We start from the raw sequence: 24,913 nt of genomic DNA on the forward strand, positions 1-24,913 counted from the left end.
TTTGATACCGGTGCCGTTGCTCATATTTGTAACTCACAGCAGGAGCTGCGGAATAAACGGAGACTGGCGAAGGACGAGGTGACGATGCGTGTCGGGAATGGTTCCAAGGTTGATGTGATCGCCGTCGGCACACTGCCTCTACATTTACCTACGGGATTAGTTTTAAACCTCAATAACTGTTATTTAGTGCCAGCTTTGAGCATGAACATTGTATCGGGATCTCGTTTAATTCGAGATGGCTACTCATTTAAATCTGAGAATAATGGTTGTTCCATTTATATGAGAGATATGTTTTATGGTCATGCTCCTATGGTGAATGGTTTATTCTTAATGAATCTCGAGCGTATTGCTACACATATTCATAGTGTGAGTACCAGAAGGAGTAAAGTTGATAATGATAGTACCACATACTTGTGGCACTGCCGCCTTGGTCACATAGGTGTCAAACGCATGAAGAAGCTCCATGCAGATGGACTTTTAGAGTCTCTTGATTATGAATCATTTGACACATGCGAACCATGCCTCATGGGTAAGATGACCAAGACTCCGTTCTCAGGAACCATGGAGCGAGCAACCGACTTATTGGAAATCATACATATTGATGTGTGCGGTCCAATGAGTGTTGAGGCTCGCGGTGGCTATCGTTATGTTCTCACGCTCACTGATGATTTAAGTAGATATGGGTATATCTACTTAATGAAACACAAGTCTGAAACCTTTGAAAAGTTCAAGGAATTTCAGAGTGAGGTTGAAAATCAACGTGACAGGAAAATCAACTTTCTACGATCAGATCGTGGAGGAGAATACTTGAGTCACGAGTTTGGCACACACTTAAGAAAATGTGGAATAGTTTCACAACTCACGCCGCCTGGAACACCTCAGCGTAACGGTGTGTCCGAACGTCGTAATCGCACTCTATTGGATATGGTGCGGTCTATGATGTCTCTTACTGATTTACCGCTATCTTTTTGGGGCTATGCTTTAGAGACTGCCGCATTCACTTTAAATAGGGCTCCGTCGAAATCCGTTGAGACGACACCGTTTGAATTATGGTTTGGTAAGAAACCTAAGTTGTCGTTTCTGAAAGTTTGGGGATGCGATGCTTATGTCAAGAAACTTCAACCTGAAAAGCTCGAACCCAAATCGGAAAAATGCGTCTTCATAGGATACCCAAAAGAAACTGTTGGGTACACCTTCTACCTCAGATCCGAAGGCAAGATCTTTGTTGCCAAGAATGGGTCCTTTCTAGAGAAAGAGTTTCTCTCGAAAGAAATAAGTGGGAGGAAAGTAGAGCTTGATGAAGTATTACCTCTTGAACCGGTAAATGGCGCAACTCAAGAAAATGTTCCTGAGGTGCCTGCACCGACTAGAGAGGAAGTTAATGATAATGATCAAGATACTTCTGATCAAGCTCCTACTGAAATTCGAAGGTCCACAAGGACACGTTCCTCACCAGAGTGGTACGGCAACCCTGTCTTGGAAATCATGTTGTTAGACAACGGTGAACCTTCGAACTATGAAGAAGCGATGGCGGGCCCGGATTCCGACAAATGGCTAGAAGCCATGAAATCCGAGATAGGATCCATGTATGAAAACGAAGTATGGACTTTGACTGACTTACCCGTTGAACGGCGAGCCATAGAAAATAAATGGATCTTTAAGAAGAAGACAGACGCGGATGGTAATGTGACCATCTATAAAGCTCGGCTTGTCGCTAAGGGTTATCGACAAGTTCAAGGGGTTGACTACGATGAGACTTTCTCACCGGTAGCGAAGCTGAAGTCCGTCCGAATCATGTTAGCGATTGCCGCATTCTATGGTTATGAGATATGGCAAATGGACGTCAAAACGGCATTCCTTAATGGTTTCCTTAAGGAAGAATTGTATATGATGCAGCCGGAAGGTTTTGTCGATCCTAAGAATGCTGACAAGGTGTGCAAGCTCCAACGCTCGATTTATGGGCTGGTGCAAGCATCTCGGAGTTGGAACATTCGCTTTGATGAGATGATCAAAGCGTTTGGGTTCACGCAGACTTATGGAGAAGCCTGCGTTTACAAGAAAGTGAGTGGGAGCTCTGTAGCATTTCTCATATTATATGTAGATGACATACTATTGATGGGAAATGATATAGAACTCTTGGACAGCATCAAGGCCTACTTGAATAAGAGTTTTTCAATGAAGGACCTTGGAGAAGCTGCTTATATATTAGGCATCAAGATCTATAGAGATAGATCGAAACGCCTCATAGGTCTTTCACAAAGCACATACCTTGATAAGATATTGAAGAAGTTCAATATGGATCATTCTAAGAAGGGGTTCTTACCTGTATTACAGGGTGTGAAATTGAGTTCAGCTCAATGTCCGACCACGACAGAAGATATAGAAGAGATGAGTGTCATCCCCTATGCCTCGGCCATAGGGTCTATTATGTATGTCATGCTGTGTACCAGACCTGATGTAAACCTTGCCGTAAGTTTGGTAGGAAGGTACCAAAGTAATCCCGGCAAGGAACACTGGACAGCGGTCAAGAATATCCTGAAGTACCTGAAAAGGACTAAGGAAATGTTTCTCGTTTATGGAGGTGACGAAGAGCTCGTCGTAAAGGGTTACGTCGACGCTAGCTTCGACACAGATCTGGATGACTCTAAGTCACAAACCGGATACGTGTATATTTTGAATGGTGGGGCAGTAAGCTGGTGCAGTTGCAAGCAAAGCGTCGTGGCGGGATCTACATGTGAAGCGGAGTACATGGCAGCCTCGGAGGCAGCACATGAAGCAATATGGGTGAAGGAGTTCATCACCGACCTAGGAGTCATACCCAATGTGTCGGGGCCGATCAAGCTCTTCTGTGACAACACTGGAGCTATTGCTCTTGCCAAGGAGCCCAGGTTTCACAAGAAGACAAGACACATCAAGCGTCGCTTCAACTCCATTCGTGAAAATGTTCAAGATGGAGACATAGAAATTTGTAAAGTACATACGGACCTAAATGTAGCGGATCCGTTGACTAAACCTCTCCCTAGAGCAAAACATGATCAACACCAGAATTCCATGGGTGTTCGATTCATCACAATGTAACTAGATTATTGACTCTAGTGCAAGTGGGAGACTGTTGGAAATATGCCCTAGAGGCAATAATAAAAGCATTATTATTATATTTCCTTGTTCATGATAATTGTCTTTATTCATGCTATAATTGTGTTATCCAGAAATCGTAATACATGTGTGAATAACAGACACCAACATGTCCCTAGTAAGCCTCTAGTTGACTAGCTCGTTGATCAACAGATAGTCATGGTTTCCTGACTATGGACATTGGATGTCATTGATAACGATATCACATCATTAGGAGAATGATGTGATGGACAAGACCCAATCCTAAACATAGCACAAGATCGTATAGTTCGTTTGCTAGAGTTTTCCAATGTCAAAGTATCTTTTCCTTAGACCATGAGATCGTGTAACTCCCGGATACCGTAGGAGTGCTTTGGGTATACCAAATGTCACAACGTAACTGGGTGACTATAAAGGTAGACTACGGGTATCTCCGAAAGTGTCTGTTGGGTTGACATGAATCAAGACTGGGATTTGTCACTCCGTATGACGGAGAGGTATCGCTGGACCCACTCGGTAATGCATCATCATATTGAGCTCAAAGTGACCAAGTGTCTGGTCACGGGATCATGCATTACGGTACGAGTAAAGTGACTTGCCGGTAACGAGATTGAACGAGGTGTTGGGATGCCGACGATCGAATCTCGGGCAAGTAACATATCGATTGACAAAGGGAATTGTGTACGGGGTTGATTGAATCCTCGACATCGTGGTTCATCCGATGAGATCATCGTGGAGCATGTGGGAGCCAACATGGGTATCCAGATCCCGCTGTTGGTTATTGACTGGAGAGTCGTCTCGGTCATGTCTGCTTGTCTCCCGAACCCGTAGGGTCTACACACTTAAGGTTCGGTGACGCTAGGGTTGTGAAGATATGTATATGCAGAAATCCGAATGTTGTTCGGAGTCCCGGATGAGATCCCGGACGTCACGAGGAGTTCCGGAATGGTCCGGAGGTAAAGAATTATATATAGGAAGTGCTGTTTCGGGCATCGGGACAAGTTTCGGGGTTATCGGTATTGTACCGGGACCACCGGAAGGGTCCCGGGGGTCCACCGGGTGGGGCCACCTATCCCGGAGGGCCCCATGGGCTGAAATAGGATGGAACCCAGCCCATAGTGGGCTGGGGCGCCAGCCCCTATAGGCCCATGCGCCTAGGGTTCCACCATGGAAGAGTCCATGTGGTGGAAGGCACCCCTAGGTGCCTTGGGGGGGAGGGAATCCTCCCCTTGGCCGCCGCCCCCCCTAGTAGATCTCATCTACTAGGGCCGGCGCCCCCCCCCATGGCACCCCTATATATAGTGGGGGGGGAGAGGAGGGATTTCAGACCAGCCCCAGGCGCCTCCATCCCCCCCGTTACGTCTCTCCCTCGTAGTCTTGGCGAAGCCCTGCTTCTGTGACGCCCTGCATCCACCACCACGCCGTCGTGCTGCTGGATCTTCATCAACCTCTCCTCCCCCCTTGCTGGATCAAGAAGGAGGAGACGTCTCCCGTCCCGTACGTGTGTTGAACGCGGAGGTGCCGTCCGTTCGGCGCTTGGTCATCGGTGATTTGGATCACGTCGAGTACGACTACATCATCACCGTTCTTTTGAACGCTTCCGTGCGCCATCTACAAAGGTATGTAGATGCATCCGATGACTCGTTGCTAGATGAACTCCTAGATGATCTTGGTGAAACGAGTAGGAAAATTTTTGTTTTCTGCAACGTTCCCCAACAATTCTTTCCTCACTTGTATGAGCATGAGAACAAGAGGGACATCCACGTGCGCTCCTCCTCCGCCGGCCGCCTCATCACGCCGCGCCGCGCCGTGGGTTGGGAATGAGCCGAGCCGATGTCTAAGTTTTTGCCACGCACTACGGGTATACGAAAGGTCACACGGAAGCTGAAAAGTTTTTATGATAGTGGAGTTTGAATGCGAACGGTGCAGCCCTTCAGCTGCTGGCTGTTCGATTCATCTTCGTCTCTTCGTTTCACCTTCCGTTGCTGCCCTCTCGCCTCCTTCTCTTGCGCCTATGAAAGAAAGGTCGCTCCTCTCAAAGAGACGCACCAGAACTTCTCATTCCTCTCGCCACCGGTTCCAATCTCTGAGTTGCTGCTGTCTTCCTCATCCCGGCTTGCGGCGTGCACAATGAGTCAAGACAGTAGGCCTCCGAAATCGCACCTCTTTGAGTCCTGTACGGGAGAAGGGTGATAAGGTTTTTGGGGAGCGCTCAGCGCGACTACTGACTTCTTCGTCACGAACGCCCCGGACTCCGACGAATACTTCCCCGACGACAACTACTTCCTCGACGTCGACAACCTCCTCGACGACATGGCTGGCGAGGACACCGACCCCAAGTCCAGTATTGCAGTTGCTGCTGTCACGTATGTGTTCTTCTTCTTTCTGTCAGATGTCATGCCACAGTTTTCCGTACTAGCACTTGTCCTACATGTGTTAGGTTCTACTCCATATATGCGACTACCTCTACTGCCTGCTCTAGATATGCTAGGCTACAGTTCATATATGCAGATATTATTTACCTTCTCTCTGTTAGAACGCATGACTCGTTTTATCACTGCTATATTAGTCGTACTTTATCTAATATTTCTGTCAATAAAATCATTCGATAAATTGCTCATATTTCCAAAACAAGCTGCGCAGCGTTCTTCTCGAACATACTCTCACTCGAAGGAGCAGCGGGGCCTTTGCTGAGCTGGTGCTGTCCAAGATCAGCAAGGTGTTGCTGGAGTTAGGGCATCTCCAGCCGTTGGCCCCCCAGGGGGCGTCTAAAAGCGCCGCCTGGGGGTGAGCTGGCGAAAAAAATGGCCCTGGGGGCGAGTCGGTCCCCAGCCGTCGGCCCCTAGGGCCGCCCCCAGGCGCGTATTTAAAAAAAAGGATCGTTCGGCGAAGTTATGATAAAAACTAGTTAAATTTCGGCCAAACATGGCAAATTTCGGTGAAATTCGCGCATTTTCATTACATTAACCTAATCTAAAAAAGAAAATGGCTGAAGTCGTCGCTGCCGTCGCCGCCATCGTCGTCGTCGGCCTTCTCCTCCTTGACGCGGGCGCCCCTGCCCGGCGTCACCATGGCAGACTGGCGGCGGCGCGTCGTCGTCGTCGTCGCTGTCGCATAAGACGACGACCCCGTCTTCAACGCGGCCGCGTCGGCGCTCCTCGAAGCGGCGCAGGGCGGCGCGCTGGCGTTCCTTCTCCTTCTCCCGGCGCGCCTTCTCCATCGCAATGGAGTCCTGGCGCGCCCATTCTAGGACCGCGTCGTCGTCGTCGAACTCCGGCTCCGTCTTCACCGGCGCCAGCCCCGGCTCCATTTTCGGCTTGACGAAGCGCGGAGGAGCCGACGAGGAGGGGGCGCGCCGGCCGCCCTCGTTGATGACGATGCCGACGCTGCGAGTGCGCCGACCGATTGGCGTCTCCGCCGCGGGCTCGGCCTTGACGCCGAGAAGCGCCGGAGAACCGGAGGAGTGGGAAGATGAGCGAGAGGAGGAAGACGAGGAGGAGGCGAACCTCCTTGGCGCCCATGCGCGTCGGTGTTGCGACGGGGCGGCCCCCGTTGCAGGATAGGTGAACGGCGGGTTGTTGCCGCCGTCGAGGTGCGTCAGCACGCCCTCCAGTATGCGGCCCGGGACGCCCCACCACAGGTGGCGCCGCACGCTTTCTTCACGCCGCCGACCACCGGCGCGTCGTTGGTGGAGGCCAAGCGCTGCTGCTGGCGGCGCTGGAAGTACCCCGCCAAGCCGCGTGATTGTCGGCGGCGTACTGGGGGAGGGAGCGCTCGTCGTCGGTCAGGGAGGCGCGCGCGACCTCGGCCTCCTCGGCGAAGTACGTGGGCTTCGCCACGGCGTCGGGTAACGGGGGAACGGGCACTCCCCCGTCGCTGAGCCGCCACCCCGTCGGCCCGGCGCGCATGTCCGGCGGTGCCGGGATGTTCGCCTGGAACAGGAGCCAGGACTCCTGTTCGCGGAGCGAACGCCGGCCGAAGCCGTTCGCCGCCGCCTCGTCTCCGGGGAAGCGCTCTGCCATGGCGACGGGCTCGACGGTGGTAGAGAGGGAGAGAGAGGGGCTACCGGTGGCGCTCGGGAGAGGAAGACGGAGACAGAGAGAGAGGGGCTGGGCGGCGGCGAGGGGCGAGTCTGGTGTGGGCACCGACGAGAACCGCTGGCTTTTATAGCCGCTCCGTGCCGTGTGTACGCGCGCGAGGGTGGGGAGGCGTCGGCACGCCGTCCCGAGATGCGCCGCCCGTGAGGAATCAATGGCAAGGCTGACCGGCGGCAGCCTTGCCATTGATTCTCCGCGGAAACCGAGGCAGTTGGGGGGAAGACGAGCCACCGTGTCCCTGACGCGGCTGGCCCGCGGCTTTTTCGCGCCAAAACAGTTCGCCCCGGCGCCCCCGGGCGTCCCCCTAGCGCGTCGGGTTCGGCCTAGGTCCGCCGGCGCTGTTTTCGGCCCAGGCCGGCGAAAATCGGGCTCCTGGGGACGCGACTGGGCCGTTTTTTCGGCGCCGGCGCAAAAAAACACCTGGGAAGGCCTTCCTGGAGGCGCGGCTGGAGATGCCCTTAGTGTCGGCGCTGAGAAGGGAGATGGAAAAGGCATGTATGCCAGTGGAGAAGGGCACCTGCCCATCCCCAACTTGATCAGTGGGTGTATGCTCCAGGAAGATGATGTGATGTGTGCAGTTTATCCGTACTAATCTGCATGAGATGGGGTGTGATAATGATCATTGAGTCAAATCTACATGAGCCGGGGGTGTGATAATCAAATGAGTCGCAAGCATGTCATACGAGTGGGACGTAGTTTTTGTCTCCACGAGTCCAGGTTATATAGTTTTCCAGCTCTGGTCAGCTGAGCTAATTGAGATGTATTTGAACTTTTTGAACTTTATATATAATAGAGGTGTTAATGTGAGATACTCGAGTGAACCAACCCCTTCAGTACACACTTTTATAAGCTCCCTCAGTCATCTGTATCACTGTATGGTTAGACAAGAGTGTTGCCGGGAGGCTTTTTTCGAAGCAAGCAAGATGTATCTTAACCTTTTTGGGTGTCTACCTTACTACTGGTCCTTGTGAAGTGAGATACTGGAGTAAACCAAGTGCAAATTTTGTCGATCCCGAGCATGCTCTCGCGAGAAGGAGTAGGGACACCGTGGTTGAGCTGGTGCTGTCAAAGATCAGCAAGCTGATGGAGGAGCTAGGATCGGTGTTGCCATCGGAGATTGAAGTGGCATGCATGGCCATGGAGGAAGGCAAAACTAAGATCCATGATCTAATGGTGGGTAGTAGGTCGTTCTCCCTGTACCGGTTCGTTCATGAGGAGCCCATTTTGCTGCAAGCTCCTAACCGGTGAGATGCCCATGGCACGCGACAATAAATGCGGCAAGGTATTCATAGGCATCTGCCATGGCAAGCTCATTGACTCCATGCCGAAGTTGTTTACCGGGCTACTACTTTCATGGAGGGTAGTATTGTTTACACGAGCAGGGGTACATGTAGCATGCTGCCATGATGATCTTTCCCTCACCTCCTGTTCGATCTCAAATATAGAGTACAAACGATTTCATGCACAATTCATAATGGACAAGGAAACAAATTCTACCAGCACAACTCAAGAAAGACATACAATCCCATCCAGCACATATATAAACACGGTGTAAAGAATTTTACCATATTTTCAACGTAAACACAGTTTCAGTCACTATGTACCAAGTTATCTAAATAAGAGATTCCGTACACATGCAGAAGCTCCATCCATCTCCCTCAAGGCAACAGTTTTTCTGAATTCCAGGACATGGTAGGCAAAGCCTATTTGAGTTCCGTCGTATCTACATGTTTAACACACGCAAACACTTATCATCATTTCCTTCTCTGAGGATCCCGACTAAGACCATGTTTCCTCAAAGTTCTGATATAATTTCGTGATAGACTGAATTTGTTAGAACCCAGATGGTGCAAGTAATCCCAAGTGAAGATCCCAGTCTTGTGCAAATCATCAAACAGTATCCTGTGGTCCAAAAGAGTCGCTATAGATGAGACTTGCAGACAAAAGCAAATTAATAGTTTCTGAGAGATAGAGATGGCACAACCAACTATTTTCTGCAGGAGGCATACTATTGTCCGAAGTAGATAAATCTCCATGAAATCTATTCTACAAAAAATATGACCCTCACCGGACTCCATAGTTTCCTATTGATTCAGCTGACATTATTCCAACATGTCGGCGCCCAAATATAACCTGGCATAATTTAAAGGGTTAAATACTTAGCAAACAACTAAATACACACCACCAAAATATGCTAGTAATATTATAAAGGGGTATTGTTCCAAGGTTTTGTAGGACAGGTCAACATTCCAGGGTTAGCAAACGGCTCTAAACTTGCCATAGAAGCATCAGGCCCTTACCAACTGAGAAAAAATGGTTTCCCCACTTCAAGTGGTGAAAAGGAATACAGAAGATACAGTAAAAGTTTACCTTCTCGCCAGCTATTGATCTGATCTTGCTGTCAGCTGCTGGACTGTAGACTCTGAGAAACTCAGCCGACAGATGGAATGTACTGCCATCTGCAAATTGAACCTCTACCTGAGAACAACCAGAAACATAGTTCAAATCACTGATATGAGATAGGACATTTGCAGCAAGTTAGTATCAGGGAGGAATAATTTCCTAGCAATTTTTGCAACCAACTTTATGTGCTAAACTGCTAATGGTTATCACATTCAGACAAAGCGAGTCTTTCTCTGTAACAAATTGTTGTGTGTAAGTTTGTTTCAGTCATACCAGATGCCTGATGCTTTAGGGTTGTAGACAGAAATAAGATTGAATATCAAGATTCTCTGTAGCAAGTTGTCGTGTGTAAGTTTGCTTCAGTCATAGCAGATGCCTGATGCTTTAGGGTCGCAGACAGAAATAAGATTGAACATCAAGATCCTCTGGTGCTAGGTTACATTCCAAATTCATCGCCAGATAATAATATCACACAGCGCTTTGTTAACGATTGATCCGTCAAGATACCAGCAATAGCCAGCCAATGGAGATAACTGAATGAATTTGTGAATTCTGGATAAGGTCATTGAAATGCATACGTGCCGAAAATACAGTACGACTGGTGAGGAATGGATAACCAATCAGATGCCAGATTCCAGAGCTCTCAGCAAGGAGAATGCGAGGCAAATGTCGCTTTCCCCTACCAGATTGGGAGGGAGCTCGCCATGGACCGCACGGCAGGATTTCACGTCAGTTTCAGCGCTCACAAGTGGCGCATTACCATCACACGGAATGTCTTTTTTCCTGCGCTGCCGTGGAAGCGTGAACTTTTACATTTCAGCTGAAACTGGAAGCACTGAACGGCTAAGACGGCTAGACGACCAATCAGAGCAGTTACCACCAACCCACGGTAGCACAGAAGAGCAGGAATCAGGTAAATCTGAGGGGATCTGAGGAGGAGGAAAACGTCGCTGCAGGGAGGGAAGAAGGGGGAAGGGGCAAGCGACTCACGGATTTGGGCGGGTGCAGCGCGAGCTTCTTCAGGCGCGGGGGCTGCGCCGCCGCCGCGTGGCACAGCCGCCGGGCAGCCGCGCCCGCCCTCGCCGCCGCCATGGAGAGCTACTGACTAGCTCACACAGAAGCAGAGCCGGCAAGAGGAGCGACGCGATCACAGCCGTCCGTCCACGACCACGTGGTGGAAGCGTTTTCTCTTTTCTGTGGCCGGCAAAGGCCCACGCCTTTCCCACTTTCCGCCTTCGCCCCAGCTCGCCGCCCACGCACGCGCAGCGCCCAGCCGCTTGGAGCCACGAGTCGGATGTTGCGGCGCGCGTCATTAAGGCAGGGGGGCATCTAGATTCTAGACTGTATCCATCCATTCCCCTCTCCGGCGACCGCAATGCCGCCGCCGCTGGCGCAGGTGCAGGAGCTGCGGGACCGCCTCTCCGACCGGTTCCGGCCGTGGAGCCGCTCCGCGCAGTTCTGGGTCCGCGCCGTCGACATCTACGGCAGCTACAAGGTACGTGCGGGGAGGACGGGCCTTCCCCTGTTCCATCGGCGCCTCCGCCCGCGCGCGCGCCAGGTGTTCGGTTCTATGCGTGTGAGCTCACCGTGGTGTTTCGTTGGCTGGTTTGGTCGGTCTTTAGGTGTGCCAGCTGCGCACGGGGTTCGTCAAGGATGAGGAGGAGCGGGAGGCCATGTGGGAGCAGCAGCACGAGATCGGCGCCCAGAAGATGTACTCGCTCTGCTCCGAGCTCGGCGGCCTCTTCCTCAAGGTCCCTCCCTGCCTGCTGCTTTCTGTGTTCCCCTCTGATCGGTCGTCTTTCCTACTTTTTTTTACATGAATCGGAGGATCATTTTGAGAAGCTTCGCTAACTCCAACAGATGCCACAGCCTAGCTATACTCACATTCTTTCACCTTTTATCTCGATTAGGCTGCTCAAATTCTGGGCAAGCCCGATTTGGCGCCGACGGCCTGGGTGAAGAGGCTTGTTACATTGTGCGACAAGGCTCCGTCCACGCCGATCGAAGTTGTCAGAGATGTTGTAGAGAAACAGTTCTGCAAGAGCTTTGATGAGATATTCGATTTCTTTGAAGTTGAGCCTGTTGGGTCTGCTTCTATTGCACAGGTTCGTGTTTAGGTACTTCTCTTGGCTGAAGATCCGGTGAATTGTAACATTGGTGCTCTGCATGATTTTTCTTTTCAGTCTTGGGCCTATGCATGTGCCATTCGTTTCCCTGTGCCACTACATTTTATTGTAAAAATAATTGCAATAGCCTCTCACTCAATAGGCTTCATATTTGGTTAGGTGCACCGAGCGAGGCTTAAATCATCAAAGACAGATGTTGCTGTCAAGGTACGACTTAGGACTGCATGTATGTGTTCCATAAACGGTTGTTTCCTTATCTGATATGCTCTGATGTGCCCTAGTGGATCTGGTTCTATGCAGGTTCAACATCCAGGAGCTGAACAATTGATGATGGTTGATATCCGGAACATGCAAGCATTTGCCTTGTTCTTACAGAAATATGACATCAACTTTGATCTGTTCTCCGCCACAAAAGAGATGGAAAAGCAGGTTTTTGTTTAGTTCACTAGTACTTTTGTTATATTTGCTTCTCCTAGTATACTTCTCTGCACCTGCTCTAAACCATCTAGAAATATTGAGCCTCTTGCGGTTTTTATTATTCTCTTTTTTTGTAAATTAAGGCAGACTGGCCTGTATGTTCAAATGTAATCATTTACTCTGTGATAAAAATGGGGTGTCATTTAAAGTGAATGGAGATTTTGTTATAAAATGATGGATCATATCCACACATCCACAAGTGGACTAAACTGGGCCACTAAGGCTATTTACTTACTGGAAAAATAAATAAGTGCGATCTCAGTATTCAACATCTGGACCATTAGAAACAAGATAAGATAACCATTTACTGGGACATTATTAGTGTTTTTTTTACTATTAGTATTCGATTGTAGCAGGCCAGATATCTGTATACTGCGAAGCATAAAGTTGCATGATGCGTCTCCTATACGAGTATATGTTATGTGAGTGCCAGTTTGGTTCTTATGCGCCAAGAGATACGAGAAAGTATAATTTGTTTTCATAAGAATGTGCACCTTTTCTGAGATCAAAACTAATAATTTAACCATTTTCTGTGAATTATTGATCTTTTGGCTTCATTGTTTCCATAGATATGCTATGAGTTTGATTTTGTGCGAGAAGCGAGAGCAATGGAAAGAATACGAGAATTCTTACGTGTCAGCAATAAGAAACCTCCAGTTATGGTGCCTCGTGTGATTCCTGGAATGATTAGCAGGTACATTGTCATATCTTCTTAATCAGCAAAACCTGTTTTTCAGGTTTTACTGAATCCTACTTCTGCACCACAGTTACAAGTAAATAAAAAGCTTGCATCATTCGGAAGGATTCATTAGAGAAGTTATAATGGGTCATCTGGTAGTTGCAGGCTTTGCTTCTGTTCCAAAAACGATATCCTCTGTGAGGCTTCCTTACATATAATGAATACTTGCATTAGTCTGTACTGGTCAGACAGGCATTAAATATGTTATGTAATTGGTTTACCCTTTATCTGTCCTTTAATCTATAATTTTATTGATCTAGCTGCCCCTCTATCTTGCGTTCCTCCGGCTGAATTCTAATGTGTTGTCTGGTTAGGATTTTTAGAGTTCATGAGCGAATCACTATCCATCATGAATTCATTTATTTTTGCCACTTCATCACATCAAAAGTGTGTTGCTGATTTTATACCATGCCTTCTTATTCTTCTTGTACTACAAATGTAGGAAATGTGTCATTTGTATGAACTTATTTCCTTTTATACAAATGAAAAGCTCATTAGCAAGTTAGGCACTGTATTAGTCAATGAGAATAGAGTTCTTACAATCGCGCAAGACCTGCTTCGACACGCAGGGCGGTACACAATGTTAGGAGTAAACCACGTCTAGGTGTGGTGACCAGCGTGTGTGTGTGGCGCATGCAGCAGACGAGGAAATTAATTAGTCACGGATAGACTCCAGTTAGTTAGCCAGGCATGAGGTTGTTAGCTGCTTCTTAGGAACGGCTGGGTCTTCGTGGCTGGTAGTAGAAAGCTACGTGAGCTCTGGATCGTGGACGTGCATGTCGGTTGTGTCGTTAATAGCCAGCATAGTGGCCTGGTGATCCATTCGTGCGTGTGTTAGTGGCTGGTGTGTGGCCGTGGCCTGATCATGCGTGCGTGTTACTGGGTATAACCCCCCCCCCCCCCTCCTACAGTACTGGGCAAGGCCATGGACCATAGAATTGCTTTTTCTCTGAATATTTTGCCCTTTGATGTTGGGCAGATCTCTGGCAATAGTGACTTCATTTTGTTGAGCCACAACTCTGTCTTCTGTTTCTTTGCAAAATGTACATGTCATCAGTTTGTCTTACTTCATTTTGTTGAGACATTTTTTTTCTTTGATAGGGAGGTCTTGGTCATGGAATTCATACAAGGAACTCCAATAATGAATCTCAGCAGTGAAATGTCTAAAAGAGGAATTGATCCTGCTGGTAAGCTTGCAGCAATGGCAAAGCAGTAAGCCCCTTCATCCCAAAAGAGTATGGTTCTCATTTCCTTATTTTATGAGGCATACTCTCTCTCTCTCTCTCTCACACACACACACACACACACAGCTATTGCCCTCCTTATATTTGTATTAAATTTAATTTTTATGTCAAACATGTCCTTTCTTCAATTCCTTTGAGTGCTCTAGCCATCTCAAAAGATATATTCTCCTTTAATGCAGGAAGATTCTGACGGATCTTACACTTGCTTATGGCCAAATGATCTTGAAGGATGGCTTTTTCCATGCAGATCCACACCCAGGAAACATCCTTATCTGCAACAACACAGAGGCAAGTGATGCTTATTACAAAAATGTCAAGATATTTCCTTATGGCAAAGACCTATTTTTAGATGAATATTCTTTAATGGTGACCCTCTATTAGGTAGCTTTGCTTGACTATGGACAAGTGAAAGAAATGCCAGAGGATTTACGACTGGCTTATGCAAATCTTGTCATTGCCATGGCCGATGATGACCTTTTGAGAACTAAAGAAAGTCTCAGGTAAACTCAATCTCTTTTTATGTTATGTCATTTTTCATGTGATAATTAGATCTATACAAGGACAGTAAATTCAAATCAATAGTCCTAGTTAAAAAAAAATCGACTGCTGGCCTGATATTCCTTAAGGGACCCTCTGTGCCCTCTCCATATTCTAGCTGTGGATCTCCTGCAAGCCATCATCAACAAGGCCTGTCAGATCTGCTCAAGTAACTTCTTCACATTGCTGAGGTGGATTTTCCATTATCCTGTACACACACGACATGCCCTTGGTCATGCAGGCCTGTCCTCGTCAGCTTCTTTACCTCAAAGGGCTTCTTGAGACTTTTGGCAAATTGGCTGGTTTATGTGTGCTATCCATCAATATTCCAGAAGGCAGAACTCAATACCTGGCTGGCCTTTTTCACTGTTTTTTCTCTTTCTTGAACACTGGCACCTTTCCTTCGACGTATGTAAGGCTCCCTCTTGACCTGTCAAGATCCAAAATCTGTGATTATGCCCCCTCAATGAGCGTATTGAACGAAGGCGTATATCGAACTCTTCCTTCCTTTTCCTTGGGCAACACATCCTTGTCGCTAGATCTGTCCTTAGCCTGCTGCCCACCCAAATTGCTCCTTGAGGTTGCCAGAGGGGGTTAAAGAAACTATTGACTGCGCTTGCTGTATATACCTGTGGGAAATTCGGAAATCATGATTAGATCTAAATTGATGGCTACCTGGAACAAGGTCTGCAAGCCGAAGCTGAATGGTGGTTGGTATCCTGATTTCTCAGTCCAGAATGAGCTCCTCTCCTGAAATTCCATAGTAAATTGTACAACAAGCTCGACATCCCCTTGGTACAACTTGTCTAGAAACACTACGTGAGGTTGGTCTGCACGCCTTCAGCTCTACAGGTTCATTCTTGTGGAAGGACACCACCATTCTTTCTGACAAACTCCCTTAACAATGCAAGCTGTAGCATCACTCGGGGGGACACATGTCACGCCCCAGCCAGGGATTTGAGGTGGATAGGGGTGGAAATGGCTAGGGTTCGTCGAGTTCATCAGGGGAAGAGGAAAATCACCAGGGAAGGAGACGAGATACACTAACTACTTTACTCTAAAGTTGTATCTCTTCTCTTGCTTTCTTTCCAAGCCGAAATGGCATATATAGAGTTCATTACAATGGTTCCCTGTAGCTAGGTGCTTCTAATTGGAATGTAAAAGTAAACAGTGAATAAGTGCTGTAGTATAGTAACAGTCTGTATCGAATCTCCCTTCATTCACTCTCACAAGATCTTGGCCGTCCGTTAACTGAACCAACAAGTGTTGAATATTTTGGACACTGCGCTCGTCAGGCTTAAGTGTATTGACTGACGGCACTGACAATGCCATCCACTTGAGATCAGCCTTATCCTCATGGCTTGAACGATGGAAAAGTCGTCTTGATATTGCCATGTTCAGTAACTAATGGAACATGAGGGAGTGGAACAGCATGTTTGCCAACATGTTCTTTGGGCTAGCTGATTGGAACACAAGATGAATTGCTGCTGTATCTGGTAGCTGCAGATTATAGGACACCTGACCAATTCTCTGTAGCACTTTAAAAGGTCCATAATACTTAGATCGCAGTTTCAACGACCCCCTTAACCCAAATGCATTCTGGCGATAAGGTTGGATTCTGATATAAACCATTGCTCCTTCCTTCAATTGTCTTTCTGTCCTTAACTTGTCAGCTTGCATTTTCATGCATTCTTGAGCAACTTGGAGATTTTCTTTCAGCTTGTGCAGAACTGTTAACTGAACTGCTGGACTGAATGTATCTGTTTTGGGTGTACCTTCAGTTGCCATTCTGATTTGATGGTACCATGATATTAGATCCAGCTTGCAGAAGATTTTTGCTCCATGTAGTTCATCCAGAAGATCCTCAAATACTGGCATTGGGTACTTATTCTTGATTGTGATAGAGTTCAGTTCTCTAGTCAACACACAGTCTCCAACTGCCATCTTTCTTTTCTAACCATAACAGCAGGAGAAGAATAAGGACTCAAGCTCGGTTGTATATGTCCATGGATTTAATCATTTTCTTGATTATCTCCTGCATTGCCCCTTTTTGCATGTGTGGAACTCTATAAGGTCTGAGGTTAGGTGGTTGAGCTCCAGCAGTCAAAGGGATTTTGTGGTTGCAATCCCTGTTTGGAGGCAGTGATGTAGGTTCAGAAAAGACCAGAGGGAAGTTATCCAGTATATTCTGAACAAGGGGGTTCTGAATGTTTGTAGTCACTGGTTCCTCTGTTTCTAGTGCATACATCTGTATAATATATCCCATCACAGGTTTAGTCAACAGATTGCTCATAGCAGTAGGTGTAACCAGGGACTTAGCAGGAGCTGTATTGTGATCAGTGAAAACAATAGGAAGACCATTTCTGTGCACGGTCAAAGTTCTCATGTCGAAATCCATTGTAATAGGACTGACTTTACACATTCAGTCACATCCCAAAATGATATCATAACTGTGGAGGGGCAGGGTTTTAAAGACAGAAGAAAACTTCTTTCCCTGAATGAAGTAGGTAGTGAGAGGGACAATGGCTGTAGACTGTAATCGTTCCCCACCAGCCACACTGACCCTCTTAACTGGTGTACTGTGTAAATGACAGTTAGCAGTAAGAGCAAAGTCATAGTTAATAAAAGTGTGTGAACTGCCACTATCCGCAAGCGCCACTGCTTGATGTCCCCCCATGTTAATCACCAGTGAAAATGTAGCAGGGCCTCCTGTGCCAGCTACCGCATGACAAGATATCAACATAACTTCAGATTTTTGCTCTGGGTGTTCTGGAGTATTAGGAGCTGTGTGATAAGCTTGATCTGGTGTAGGTGAAGTCTCTTGTTCCTCTAATTCAACTGTATCATCATCAATCTCCTGCATGATATGGAGAGTTCTGCCTCGTCTACATCTATGCTCTCTGTTCCAAGGTTCTTTACAATACCAACATTGTCTTACTCAGGGCCTGTTCTGAAACCATCTAACTTCTCAACTTCTCATATCTAGCTTCTTATCCGGCTTCTTGCTTCAGCTGGCGATGTGAAAACGTTCTGGAGCGCCAACAGCTTCTCCCAGCAACTGGATGACCAGACAGCCCAGCTGGGGCGCTCAAGGCCCGCTTCTGCCACCTTGGGCCGGCTGGAAAGGGCCCATTTCGGACCAAACTGCTAGGGCGTCAATGGCGCTGGGGCCAGATCCTCCAAGCCACGGAGTCGCAGCTCCGTGTACCAGGCGCGACGGACAGCGGAGACGACGGGATCCGGCCAGAGGCGACTGGATCTGTAGTCAGAGTTGACGATTTGGCCGGCGGCGGGGGCTGTTGGGCGTGGCGGCGGCGGTAGGGTTACAGAGGAGAAATGAGGGGGAGGGAGTTGTCAGCGAGCGGGCTGTTCTGCGGGATCGAGCGAGGGGAAGGTGAGCGAAACGTTTTCTTGGTGGTGGCAATTCGGCCGTAAATAACAGCAACTTCAGATTCACAAAAAGGGGAAGCTGGGAATCAGTCGCTTTGCAAAAATGAACTACAGCCCATCGTGGCTTCCTGGATTTCGGCTTCGGGAAGCTATATCGTTCGGGATGGCTTCGAGCAGAATTTTTTAGAAGTGTGGAGTGGGAGGAGATCAGAACAGGCCCTCAGTCTGATTCCCAGCTGGATGAACTCGCTCAGCATGGTTTCTGTTAAAGTGTGGTCTGTGAGGAGTAGGGGCAAATGTTGCTCTTGGTTTCTGCATAGTGGATTAATAATAAGCCTTCTTTGCATTAGCAGCATTTTCATACATCTTTGCATACCAATAAGCTTCCAGCACTCTCCTAGGTCTCTGACCACTCACGTCATGCTTAATGTCTGCTTGAAGGCCACCTGTAAAACAGCTCATAATGAAGCTTTCACAAGATTGCAGAAAGTCGCCTAGGTCACAAGATCACACTCCCCTAGGTCTCTAAGCCTTCTTTGTATTAAATTTGTGTTTGTCGAGTTTGACAGTGGAAAAGGAAAATCGCCAGGGAAGGAGGCGAGATACACTAACTACTTTACTCTAAAGTTGTATCTCTTCTCTTACTTTCTTAACAAGCCAAAACAGCATATATAGAGTTCGTTACAATGGTTCCCTGTAGCTGGGCTCTTTTAATTGGAATGTAAAAGTAAACAGTGAATAAGTGCTGTAGTAAGTAGTAACAGTCTGTATTGGATCTCCCTTCATTCACTCTCACAAGATCTTGGCCGTCGTTAACTGAACCCACAAGTGTCGAATATTTTGGACAATGGGCTCGTCAAGCTTAAGTGTATTGACTGACAGTACTGACAACACAACCCTCTTAGGCTCCCCCCTCCATCTCTCTTTATCTCTCTGTCTGAGTCGCTAGACCTTTTCCACTTTTCTATCCATTGAAGCTTTTGATGAACTTCAAGAGTTAAGGCGGCTCCTCATTGTAAATCTAATTCTCCCCTCCCTCCCTGAGCCGCTAGACCTTTTTCTACCTTACTCTCTTCATTCAAGCTTTATATGAACTACATGAGTTCATGCATCTGATACCTGAAGTTACTCCTGGGCGAACACCTTCTACTATTCCAAGAAATTCTACAATCTTGCTTTCCAGCACAGTCAGACACCAGCTTATCTTGTGTTTGGATATCCAAATGCACTTCCAAACTGAAGATTTCTCGTGGCTTCTTCTCAGCGACAGGGATATGCTCGTTCACCGAAACTATCAAGTAGGTGAAGATTCCAACTGCGTCCTTTGTACTGCTGGCAGCCTAAAAACCAGGGATCGTCTATTTTGGAGGTGCCCCTTCAGCACCTCCTGCTGGCAAGCTATCTGCATTCAGCTAGACGTCACCTCGGATTGCAATCACATGATCAGCGTGGCCAAAATCGCCTTCAGCAAGCCTTTCCCATTGGAGGCTTTCATCATTGCAGCATGGAACAGACCATTTATGAACAAAGGAACACTGAAATTGTCAACAGCATCATCCCTAGTTTAGGCTCCTTAAAAAATATCTCCTTGCCCTTTTATTTAAAATGAAAGAGGGTGTTGAGGGCCGCACAGTTTTCAGTTAAAACAGAAATTTCAGTTTTTTTATGTGCTAGTTTGTAAGAGAACAATCTTGGGCCAATGGGTCAGCATAATAAATATTTTTAATGGAGTCATGATTTGTTGGTGAGTAACTGTTGGCATATTACTTGTTTTTCTTATGGATTTATCAAATGTTTCAGTGAATTTGGTTTCAAAACATGGAGTATAGCAGACAATGAGCTAGAAGAACTGTTTCAGTTATCTCTTAGAATGTTTGATACAAGATTACCGCCTGGAGTAACCGTGCTCTCGCCCTTTGCTGATGATTCTTCACTGAATAAAGTTGGAGTAGAGGTATGCGACTGTATTATCTGCACTTCCATAGTTCAAACATGAAAGACAATTGGCATATGTTGTTGCTCCTCCATTTACTTGAAAACTCTTACAGGCATACAAATGATTTGTGTATTGGTGCAGTTTAACTTCCTTCTAAAATGTCTTCTTTCTATTTGCTTTCCTACTTGAAGAGCTTCCCAGAGGAATTATTTTCGGTGCTTCGAACGATACAACTGTTGCGCGGGCTGACTGTAGGGATGGGCCTCCGTTTTTCTTGTGCTCAGCAATGGAAACCAATTGCTGAGGAAGCTTTGTTAAAGGCTGGGAGAATAAAAGGTAGTACTTTCAGCATATTGGTACATCTGTCGATGAGTCAAATCTAATCAGCAAGCATCATGGTTTCCATTGTGCTGCTTGCTACAGCTCTTTATATCCATAGTGTCTTTCAGGTTGACTAACTTGAACTATTTGTGTTCTTGTTCAGATGTAAAATCAAGAAGACCAAGAAGAAGTTTCCTTAGAAGGTTCTTTTAGGGAAGTAGAGATGACGACAGCCAAAGAACCAATATGTAAATCATTTTGTAACGAACTGGCAGTAACCAAAAGGCATTTTTTTTTACCTTTTTGCGAGGTTGTAGTGCAGGAGCATTTGATACTGATTATTTGTTTGTCTTTGATCACAAATTATATATAATATGACGAGAAACATGTAATTTTAAGGAAGGAAAGAAATCAGAGAAAAATATATAATTTCATTTGGGCTTTCCTTGTTTGGTTCAGAAGGTTTGGGATTTTATTAGAAAGTGAATAGGTTCTGTTAGCATCTACTCCCTCAGTCCCAAAATAAGTATCAGTAATTTAGTATAACTTTGTAGTAACACTTATTTTGGGACGGAGGGAGTACTAGACATGATTTTACGCTGAAAGCTACTCACATAAGAAGAAGAAAAGAGGATAATGCAGATGGAAGTGAAGTAAATCCAGATTTCACCAGGTTTCACTTATCCCTTTTGAGACGCCCTGACAGATTTTTTTACCTCGTTTAAAAGTTGTGGCACATTTGCAGACATGGAGTTTCTTAGATCGGCCTCCTATGAGCTCGGGTGAGCAGGGTAAAAAGAAATATAAGAAAATAAAGGAAAAAAACAAAAACGAAAATTTTAAAAACAAGAAAACAACAAAAAGAAAACACGGAGAAAGAAAAAGAAAAACCGGAAGGGGAGTCTCCAGTCCCGAATAGCTTACGTGGGCTGGCCCGTCATCTTCGCGTAGCGATCGTACGCGCTACAATAGCAACCTATGCGCCAAATAGGATATGCCATTTCTCCACACTCCACAGGTCCTTCGTTATCTCGGCCAAATTATCTCCACAGGAACGACGTGGTCATCCACAACCTCGTCTCCGTCAGGCACATGATGCCCAGACGAGGCCTGCCCAGGAGTCAAATCAAACTCCGGGAAGGGCCGAGCAGCGAGGCCTTGGTCCAAAGTCACCCAGGGGCCCGAGAGGCTGAGAGGCATCGCTCTCCTGAGAGAGAGCCAGCGTGTCGGGGAAAAAAGTGCAGACCGTGCGCAAACTCGCGCTCCTGCGTGCCTGATACGACTGTGCGCGCTCCGCATCCGACGGAAGACGCTCGGCTGCTCTGGTTTCGTCCCCTCGGCTCGATCACAGTTCCGCTCCAGTAGCGTGCAATCCCATCTGTCTTTCCCGAGCACACGGGCATGGCGCACGACCCAGCCCATGATCTCACATTCTCACGACCACGAGTTGCCTGCCGCCCACCACGACGCCGCCGCAATCCCTCGTGCGCCGAGCTCCTCGGCATGCCGCACGGCCGCCTCCGTCATGTCTCCCTTGCTCTTGCTGTCTTTTTATCTGTCAAGTTGCCGAAGAGACGAGGACTCAAGCATGTACATCAATGGACACGTTGCAGCACGAGTATTATGCCGCCGCCTTCCCATCAATTCTAGAGCACCGTCGCCCCGCGTTACCGAACGGCGCATATATATAGTAGGAAAAACGACGGCACAAGATGGCCAACGAGATCAGAGTGACCATGAAAATTGTGGAGAACAACGGCTAGTCGTCGAACTGCAGCATTGGCAGCACCAACTACGCACCCGTGAGCTAAGAGAATTAATTAACGAGACCATGCCTAGCCCCGCTACCGGTCCCTCGAGACTGCACGACAACGAGCGCGCGCCCGGAGCAGGCGTGCTGCGTACAGGTCACCGCCGTCGAGGAAAGAAGAGCGCCGTGACCGCCGTCGACGGGGCACACTTCGCCGGCGCTATTCGTCGACGACTGGGCCAAGGTGTCGCTGTGGGGTGCGGGAGCTTTGCCGTGCGCAGTGCAGCTATCTTCATCGGTGGGACCCGCCTGCCTGGCGTCCGGTCTACTCGGTCTTGGTCGGGCAGCTCAGGCTTTGGCTGCAGGGTATGCGCGCAGCTTGCGGAAGGGGCAAGGAGCAGGGCGTCGATCAAAAGCGCTCAAGCCTCGGGGCGATCGCCTTTCACCGAAACGGCAAGCGCGTCCACAGGAGTGCGCAGGCCGGATGGCACCAAAGTGGGCAGGCTCGGCAGCAGCCATGCGGGCCGGGCCCGCGGCCAGTGGCCCCGGGGCGTTACTGAGCGACGGCGTGCGCTGCGGCAAGAGAGCGAGCACCCCCTGCGAAGCAACGGACTTCGCTACACCTAAACCTCGAAATGGTTTGGACTGAAACTATAGTTTCAGATCGGTTTTCCTATTGGTCTCCTTTGGTTTGGATTAAATGGGCTGGCCTCCTAATGTAGACTGAGACTGGTTTGGTTTGGGTTTTTTCCTATTGTCGGCGTGGTCTGGTTTGGTCTGGTCATAGACCAAACGGTCTCAAACCGTTCCAACCCATGGATTGAGAACTAAATCAGCGACCAGATTCCCTTCCGGATCAAAGAAAGCATGCATTGGTAACGTCCTCCTCGTCTTCTCCACTGCCGGTGTCGACCATGCTCCTGCTCTCTCAATGACATGTCCGTGCTCTGTCATGTACCTGATCGGCGTGTACTGCACCAACACGGAGACGCAGACCAGCATCGACCAAGTTCTTTGGGCGCTCGTCTCGCGAGCCTCGGCTTACTACGGCACGGCCATCGTCTGCTCCTCCTCCTCGGCAATCTGGAGCCTTGTGCAGTGCTGCGGCAATGTCCCCCGGCAGGACTGAGCGCTCTGCGTGGCCGCGGCAGTGCGGGCACGGGCCACAGGCTAAGCCTTCTCCTCAACACCCAGAACACCACCGGCATGGACCTGGTCACTTTCGACCGAGCGCAGGGGAAGTTCATGTCCGGCAACGCCGCGAACAATGAGCTGGCAACGGACACGGTGCATCTCAGATGCGGCGGCGGCGGAACCATGACGACCATCTACAGGCTTGGGTATTGCGCTAGGGACATCACGGCGGCGGACTGCGGGCTGTGCGTGGCGCACACAGTGGCCGAGCTGCCCAACTACTGTCAGACCGCATGATATACAACAGTTGCATGGTGTTCTATGAGGTGTACCGCTACTTCTTCCCGCTCAACGGGGCCGGCGAGTTGGCCCACGAGGTCGGACAGTGCAAACAGGATCTCCTTAACCCGTGATGGATGGAGTTAGCTATAGTCAACTACAGTGCTTATATCTAGCATTATAGGATGTTCTATGTACTATGCACGTACATTGTGTTGAGTAACATGCACATGCAGCAGCAGCTAATTGCCCTTCCAACGCCTCTCTTCTCTTCCCGTAGTAATCGGACACACCCTTGGTTTGAAACTTCAGTTTCAGACTCTATGCGGGTGAATAATTTGGATCGGTTTGGCTTGAAAATACGTACAGTTTAGATTGGTTTGGATTGTAGCATTCACTATTTAGTCTGATTTGGTTTGGTTGATGCCCTTATACCTGTATGGGTTGGGCTGGATTCAATCTGGATTATAAACTATTCCCAGGCTTAGCTACACCTACGACGTAGGCTTAGTCCAACTCCAACGCACGACCGCAAAGGGACGTTCAATTTGTTCCGATTATGTCCGTTTGCATCGGCAAAACGAACATGCGTGTCTATTTGTGGCCGTCCGCTGGCCGGTGCACCCAACGTTGCGACACACTTTTGGCAAAAGCGTCCGGGTTTAAATTTAAATTTAAATTCAAATCTAAAAAAGACATAAAAAGCAATTTAAACAATAATTATATATTACAATAAAGTTCTCACGGCCAAACTGTCCACGTGCATTAAACTTAAAACATAAAAAACGAACTTAAACTTCAAATAAAACCCTAGATCGGCCATCACCGTCGTCCTCACGGCATGCCGTCGTCGTCTCCCTTGTCTGTGCTAAGGTCGATGAAGCGATGCAGCTACCACAGGTGGGCTGGTGGCGCCTGCACTACAAGGGGCGGCGGTGGCACGCGGGATGGTGACCATGTGTCGGCCCCAACCCACACGGCCGGTGCTGACACCAACTCCGGCGTACATGGCAGGGTCATAGTCCATGACTAGGACTGGCCCGCCGCCTCCGGGGCTCCGCGTCGTTCGGCTCCTCCATCCCCTCGAGTCTGGGGTGGCGACGTCGTCGGCGACCGACAGTGCCATCTACACATCAAGGACGTCCCACTGGCCCGCTCGTACTCCCTCTTGGAGTCCTTAAGCACCCTTCACACCAGCTCCTCCTCCTCTTCGGCCGTCATCGGTTGATGCAGTGGCGGCGGGGGCGGCGAGGGCGTGCGTGCGCGCGACCTGGCATGCCCGCGTGCACTTGGAGGGCTGGGAGCACGCTCACGGGCCGGTGGCGGGATATGAGCACGACCGGCAAAATATGTCTGCCGCCGCATG

The 24,913-nt window shown here is 48.4% G+C and overlaps 2 protein-coding genes and 1 pseudogene across 2 annotated transcripts; 2 read left to right on the forward strand and 1 right to left on the reverse strand.

Moving 5' to 3' along the window:
- Positions 1-8,725: 8,725 nt before the first annotated feature.
- Positions 8,726-10,813, reverse strand: LOC125545480. The gene is made up of 4 exons (XM_048709428.1): positions 10,605-10,813; positions 9,582-9,689; positions 9,280-9,344; positions 8,726-9,113 (listed from the first exon to the last, which is right to left on the reverse strand). The coding sequence occupies exons 1-4, from the start codon at positions 10,704-10,706 to the stop codon at positions 8,966-8,968; spliced, it is 423 nt and encodes a 140-aa protein (XP_048565385.1). The 5' UTR covers positions 10,707-10,813; the 3' UTR covers positions 8,726-8,965.
- LOC125545479 (uncharacterized protein slr0889-like) lies at positions 10,414-20,829 on the forward strand. Its single transcript, XM_048709427.1, has 12 exons — positions 10,414-11,109; positions 11,237-11,365; positions 11,525-11,719; positions 11,900-11,947; positions 12,041-12,169; positions 12,787-12,911; positions 14,058-14,168; positions 14,380-14,488; positions 14,582-14,700; positions 19,928-20,081; positions 20,255-20,399; positions 20,548-20,829. Exons 1-12 carry the CDS (start codon positions 10,990-10,992, stop codon positions 20,595-20,597), a joined length of 1,434 nt encoding a protein of 477 aa, XP_048565384.1. The 5' UTR covers positions 10,414-10,989; the 3' UTR covers positions 20,598-20,829.
- A 1,386-nt stretch (positions 20,830-22,215) lies between these two features.
- On the forward strand, positions 22,216-23,681 carry LOC125547054 (annotated as a pseudogene).
- The last annotated feature ends 1,232 nt before the right edge of the window (positions 23,682-24,913 follow it).

The sequence above is a fragment of the Triticum urartu genome, chromosome 3 (assembly GCF_003073215.2).
Source record: "Triticum urartu cultivar G1812 chromosome 3, Tu2.1, whole genome shotgun sequence".
NCBI lineage: Eukaryota > Viridiplantae > Streptophyta > Magnoliopsida > Poales > Poaceae > Triticum > Triticum urartu.